The 6,513-nt window shown below is 56.7% G+C and overlaps 1 protein-coding gene across 4 annotated transcripts in view; it reads left to right on the top strand.

Annotated features, from left to right (window-relative positions):
* Nucleotides 1–158: 158 nt before the first annotated feature.
* Nucleotides 159–6,513, top strand: part of TGFB1 (transforming growth factor beta 1) — a 19,609-nt gene continuing 13,254 nt past the window's right edge. For 3 of the 4 annotated variants that reach the window (XM_042230710.2, XM_042230708.2, XM_027977372.3), the window contains exons 1-3: nucleotides 159–1,112; nucleotides 4,346–4,506; nucleotides 5,707–5,824. In XM_042230710.2, coding sequence (XP_042086644.1) covers nucleotides 758–1,112; nucleotides 4,346–4,506; nucleotides 5,707–5,824 — 634 coding nt within the window. In that variant the 5' untranslated portion in view covers nucleotides 159–757. 4 annotated transcript variants of the gene reach the window in all.

The following is a 6,513-nucleotide window of genomic DNA, read 5'->3' as shown; positions in this document are numbered from 1 at the left end:
GGAGCCGCCCGCGGGGCCGAGGAGCAGCCCGAGGCCCCAGAGTCTGAGACGAGCCGCCGCCGCCGCCCCCGCCGCCGCCGCCGCCACTGCGGGGAGGAGGGGGAGGAGGAGCGGGAGGAGGGACGAGCTGGTTGGGAGAAGAGGAAAAAAAGTTTTGAGACTTTTCCGCTGCCTCTGGGAGCCGAAGGCGCGGGGACCGCAACGCGCAGCGCTGCTCCGCGAGGCAGGAACTTGAGGACCCCAGACAGCAGCAGCCCCCGCCACCACCTCGGACGCTTGCTCCCTCCCTGCCGCCTACACGGCATTCCCCAGGCGCCCCCATTCCGGACCAGCCATCAGGAACCGCAAACCCGATTCCCGCGAAGACTTGACCCCAGACTTCGGGCGCACCCCCTGCACGGCCCCCCAACTCCCCAGCCTCTCTCCTGAGCCCCCGCGCATCCAAGGACCCTTCTCCGATATCCGGGATCTCTCTCAGACTTGCCTCAGCTTTCCTATTCAAGATCACCCATCTCTAGTACCAGAGCTCACCCATCTCGGTTTTTTTCCGTGGGATACCGAGAACCCACCCATCAGAGCCTCCCCTCCAGCTCTGCTCCGTTCTCCCTGAAGGCCTCAACTCTCCCCGCAAACAGACCCTCCTACCTTTTCCTCGGGAGACCCCCACCCACCCCAGCCCCTGTAGGGGCGGGGCCTCCCTCTTCCCACCCCAGTCCAGCTCGCGCTCTCGGCTGTGCCTGGGGGCGCCGCCTCCCCCATGCCGCCCTCGGGGCTGCGGCTGCTGCCGCTGCTGCTGCCGCTGCTGTGGCTACTAATGCTGACGCCTGGCCGGCCGGTCGCCGGACTGTCCACCTGCAAGACCATCGACATGGAGCTGGTGAAGCGGAAGCGCATCGAGGCCATCCGCGGCCAGATTTTGTCCAAACTTCGGCTCGCCAGTCCCCCGAGCCAGGGGGACGTGCCACCCGGCCCGCTGCCCGAGGCCATACTGGCCCTTTACAACAGTACCCGCGACCGGGTGGCCGGGGAAAGTGCCGAAACGGAGCCTGAGCCAGAGGCGGACTACTACGCCAAGGAGGTCACCCGCGTGCTAATGGTGGAATACGGCAACAGTGAGCTCGCAGGGGCAGGGGACCCTGGAGGGGAGCCCCCAGGGGGCGCCGGAGTGCAGGGGTCACGGGGAGGAAACTGCTGGTAGAGGAAACTGGCTGGAGGAAGAGAACCCCCGGGGGCGCCGGGAACGTGTGTGGGGGGAGGGGTCCCAAAGAGCATAGAGCTGAGCTCCCTAACCCCCAAGGTATCTATCTGGTCTTGAATAAGAGATAGTGAGTGAAGTGGACCGCTTTTAAAGGGCGACGGGATCATGCGAGATCGTGCGGGGAATCCCTTAGAGTGAGAGAAGCGAAGCCATTCGAAAAAGACTTCCCCTTGCAGGGTGCTCGAGAATGCAGGGGTCGTGGGAGCGGGGCTGCAGAGAGGGAGCTCGCTTTGGGAGAAACTAGCACCCCGGCATTTGGAAAAGGAGAGGTAGTGGGGAAAGCTGACTCAGAGTTCAGGGGCCGTGAGGCAGGAAGATTCAAGGACAGAAAAACAGAAGCGAACCCCAGAGGGGTGCCAGGAAAGTAGAGAGAGTGGACCCGCATGCACAGGACTCGAAGAACACGCGAGATTGGGGGAGGGCTTAGGAAGAGAGGCGGGGAGGGGGTGATAAATGTGAGGTCGGAAGGGGACGCGAGGTTGTAGGGTGCGGGAAACTAGCGGGAGAGAAGCGGAGACCCTAGGATGTGCCCAGGAGGTGGGGGCGGGGGGTGCCCAGGATGTGCCAGGAGGTGCTCTGAATATTTCCCAGACGGAATGTAAGAGGAGGAAACCCAGAGAGGAAGCGCGCGCCCCCAGGAAACCTACAGTACTGGGTCGTGGGAAGGGGTTTACAGAACGGGAGGGTAAGCGTGGGAAAGGTAGACCTGGAATGGGGTAGAGGAGCGACGGATGGTGTCATGCTGGGAGCAGCAGGGCCCGCCACCCTCCCGCCGCTGGCTGGAAGGGAGAGGGCTGAGTGAGGAGTCTTAGTAGAGAGAGATAGGTGGGTGGATGCGACTCTGCGAGACCCGGGGGAAAGACCGAGCTGGTAGGGGTTGGAGAAGCCCCACGTGGGTGCCACGCGCGGGCGTGGGGGAGGAGCCTGCGCTTCCGGAAGGAGCAGGAGGACCCCGCAGAGCTCTGCGGAGAGCCTAGACCCCAAGCTCCTAGTTCCTCTCTGCGAGGCTGGGGAAACCCCAGCGTCCGGCTGCCTAGCCCTCCCTTCCCTTTCCTTCTTGTGCCTCGGGGTTGGGGGTGGGGGGTAACGGGGCGGGGATCGCTCGCGGAGCCTGGGGCGAGACGAGGCAGGTCCGGTCCCCGCCCTCGCGACGGCGGCGACTCCCGCCCTCTTCACCCCCAGCTCAGGGCGGGGCTACCCTGGGCCCGCCCTGTCGGCGCCCGCGCGGGTACCCAGGCGTCCCGCTGGGCCCCGAGGCTCGGGGGCGAACCCCGCCCCCCGCTTTTAGTTTCCCTCGTGGGCAGTAGACGTGTGGGTCTCAGGCCCATTTGGGCGCCCAGTTGCGGCTTCAGTCAAATGACATCCCTACAGCCTACCCACCCACATCTCCGTCTCACCTTTTCCGTCGACGCTTCACCTTCGTTGGAGAGGTTTTTCCAACGCTGACACCTTCAGTTGTTCTTCAGCCCTCTTCTGCCTCCATCTCGCTCCCAAACCCTCCGTCTGTTTTCGCATTTGTCTTCTGCCTTTCCGTCTCTCCCTCATCCGTGTTACCCTGTCCCTCTCTGGGTCTCCTAGTTTCTCTCTCCATCTCTTCCCTTTTTCTCTCTTTTTCTCCTCCATATCCTACTCTCCATCTCTCCCTCTGACCCTTCCTGCTCCCTGTATCGCTCTTCCTCCCTATCTGTCTCCTGGGCCTGGGCTCTACCCTTCCGTTTGGGTCGGCTGAGTAACTCTTGGGCCAAGATAGGGCTTATTTGTGAGGGAGAGGGGCCAGCCCCCAAGAGAGGGAGGAGCAGGGGGAAGGAGGCGCTCAAGAGGGTCTTCCTCTGTCTTTTCTCAACATGTCTCCACCATTTCCATGCCCCCATGGCAGAGGCCTAAAGAAACTGCTCCAGTTGATCATGGCCTGCCCCCTTCAGTCCCAGTCCCCAATTTTTCCTGAACTGGGAGTCTTCTTAATTTTGTTTCCCTTCCCCCACCCCTGAAGCCATCCTTATCTAGAATGAACTTGGCTTTCTATAACCAGTTAAGGGAGGAAATACTACTAATAATAACAAAAATAATGCCACATTAGCAGGGAGGGAGCATAGCCTAGGGATTAAGAGCATAGCCTCGGATCAGACTGGCCGAGTTTGAATCCCCACCCCACACTGTAGTTTCCTGGCTGTGTGGCTTAGGGACAAATTGTTTCATCTCTTTGCCTCAGTTTGCCCATCTATAAAATGGGTATACTAATAGAATCTTTCTCATGGGGTTGTTGAATACACATTAGAGTAACTACTGTATGCAGACTCTGTGCCACATACTTTATCTGCATCATCTCATCTATTTCACACTGGCATCCTGACATCAGTCCTTGGCTTATAGGTGAGAATCTGGCACAGAGAGAGGAATTCATCTGCCCAAAGTTCCACTGTGCTTCAGTTAGGAGAGCCTGGGTTGGGAGGCAGAGAGCTTGATGTCAAGTAGATTTAACCACTCCAAGAGGGAATGTGACTTGCCCAGGGTCACAGAAGGCAGCAAAGCCATAGTCTCATCCAAGCGCCCTTTATCTCTCTGCTTCAACGTAACTTGCATTTGAGACTCCAGGAGCTGGGGAGGCCTGAGCAAGCAGAGCAGCCCCATCCTCAAGCCGGCTTTGTACTGAGGGGCCACTTCCTACCTGATGAGAGGGAAGAATGGATAGGACCCTGTTTAAAGAGCTAGAGGAATTTCCCTGGTGGTCCAGTGGCTAAGACTCGAAGTTCCCAATGCAGGGGACCCAGGTTCGATCCCTGGTCAGGGAACTAGATCTCACATGCTACAACGAAGTGTTTGCATGCTGCAGCTAAAGACCCCACATTGCACGAAGCCCAAAGATCCCACACCACAACTAAGACCCTGCACAGCCAAATAAATAAATATTTAAAATAATAATAAAGAGGTGGAAACAAACTCAGAGAGGAGAAGCTAGTCACCTAAGGTCACACAGCTAAAAAGTGTCAGGGTCAGAGTCCAACCCAGAGCTCTTCGATTTGGGGTACACTAGCTCCCCTGCCCCTTGCCAAACACTGACAGCCCCCCACCCCGACTCTTTCTGCCTAGAAATCTATGACAAAATGAAGTCTAGCTCGCACAGCATATATATGTTCTTCAACACGTCTGAGCTCCGGGAAGCAGTGCCTGAACCTGTGTTGCTCTCTCGGGCAGAGCTGCGCCTGCTGAGGCTCAAGTTAAAAGTGGAGCAGCACGTGGAGCTGTACCAGGTGGGGGCAAGGGTCCTGGAAGGTGGCCTGGGCTGGGGGGGTCCCAGGACGGCTGCAAGGCTGGTGGCTGCAGGGTCCACGAGGACCAACCCTGAAGGATGAGGGAGCACAGAGTGTGGAGTCTCCTAGAGCCTTAGAATGTTAAATGCTTAGCAGCTGGAATTTTCGGAGCTGGACTCTGAAAACTCAGGACAAGGAAAGTTGGAATCTTTGAAAAGTTGGAGACTTTCAAAACGCCCTGTGCCCACCCAGTAGCCACTAGCCACATATGGCCATTTAAGTGGATTAAAATTAAATAGAAGAAAGAATTCAGTTTCTCAGTCTCACTGGCCATAGTTCAAGTGGCACGTAGTCACATGGGGTGAGTGGCTGCTATTTTGGACACCACCGATAAAGCCCATTTGCATCGTCACAGAAAGTTCTCTTGGATAGCTCTGTTCTAGAAGAGTCTCCAGGAAGAGTCCAGAAAATCTGGATTTTCTTGAAGGTTATGTGACCTAGACGCCCTGTCAGATGGAATGTTAGATTCAGTGGTCGATGTTAGATTCTTACGATGAGGAAGCTTTGATATCAACTGCTCGGAATCTAGAGAACTCGGCTTTATGCTGCCAGTTCCCAGGGTGTCATCATTCCTTGTGGATGTCAGGCGTTTGCAACGTCTAGGTTTCTGGCTCATCGAACTCCTGGGTTTGTTGAACTTGACTCTCATAAAACTTCTCGGGTTCATAGAATGTGTAATTCTTGGGGTGCCACCAAGTGCTGGAGTTATGGAATGACTTCGAACATAACTTCTAGAAAGCGATAGACTCTCGGAATTCAGAGCTGTATCGTCAATGACCTCTATGATGTCAGTAGGGGAATTTTAGCCTCATGAGCTGTCCAAGCTGAAAGGAACTGGGCATTTCATCAGTGAGGAAACTGAGGCCAAAAAAGAGAAAGGAATTTTCCACAGCCATCCCGGAATCAAGGGTGGAGGCTGAAATGCCTAGGTGCCTTGAGCCCCAGCCTGGAGTTCTTTGTCCCCTGTCATGGGGTTGGGTGGTTTCTATGAAGTCCCTCAGTGTGGATGTCTGGGAGGTGGACTGTCTGATGGACTGTGTGGAGACCCGTTTTGGGAAGCAGATGGAGTGAGGGGTGCAGGATACATGGGTGTGTGTGGCAGCCTCTACCCACTATCTCACCCAATTCTTCATCCCTCAGAAATATAGCAACAATTCCTGGCGCTACCTCAGCAACCGGCTGCTCGCCCCCAGCGACTCACCGGAGTGGCTGTCCTTTGACGTCACTGGAGTTGTGCGGCAGTGGCTGACCCACAGAGGTGAGGACCACTTGTCTGCCCCACCTCTATTTTGTAACCCATTATTTGTCCTGGGACCACCCTGCCTAGCACCCCCTGCCTTGTGTTGGTGCTGAAGAGCCCAGACCTGGCCCTCCTCCCAGACACTCACACCTGAGTGATTAATGGTTAATCTATTTCTTGAGCACCTGCATTGTGCTGGGTGATGCTGGAGACACAGAAGTGACGGAAACAGCTTCATCCTGACCTTCAGGAAGCTTGTGCTCCATTGCTTGGGTTGGGGGACTTGGGGAAAAGACCTGAAAACCAGGTAGTAATGTCCCAGTGTGGGCAGGGTTGGGATGGGGAGCCCAGAGGAAGTGCCTGATGCAGCCTGGGAGGTCAGGGAGGGCTTCCTGGAGGAGGGGATATTGGAGCGGGTATCGAAGGGATGCCTGGGGCCAGCCTGGGATAGGAGGGAGGGGCAAAAGTGTTCAAGGCAGGGGGATAGGCTGTGCAGAGGCCTCGAGTCCAGGGAAAGCCTGACACACCTGTTCTGTCTGGAAGAGGACTGTCTGTCCTGTCATGTTGAAGGCCCCAGTGCTCACATCTCCCTTCTGAGTCTCCCTCTCATTCATTCCTTCACTGGGGTAAATGCTAGTAGGTTCCTGCTCTCTGGCTGGCCCTATGCTGGTGGGGTGGGGGAATCAGAGGTAACCATGACAACCTCT

This window comes from Ovis aries, chromosome 14 (genome assembly GCF_016772045.2).
Source record: "Ovis aries strain OAR_USU_Benz2616 breed Rambouillet chromosome 14, ARS-UI_Ramb_v3.0, whole genome shotgun sequence".
Lineage (NCBI taxonomy): Eukaryota > Metazoa > Chordata > Mammalia > Artiodactyla > Bovidae > Ovis > Ovis aries.
This window is presented reverse-complemented; position numbering and strand designations above follow the sequence as displayed.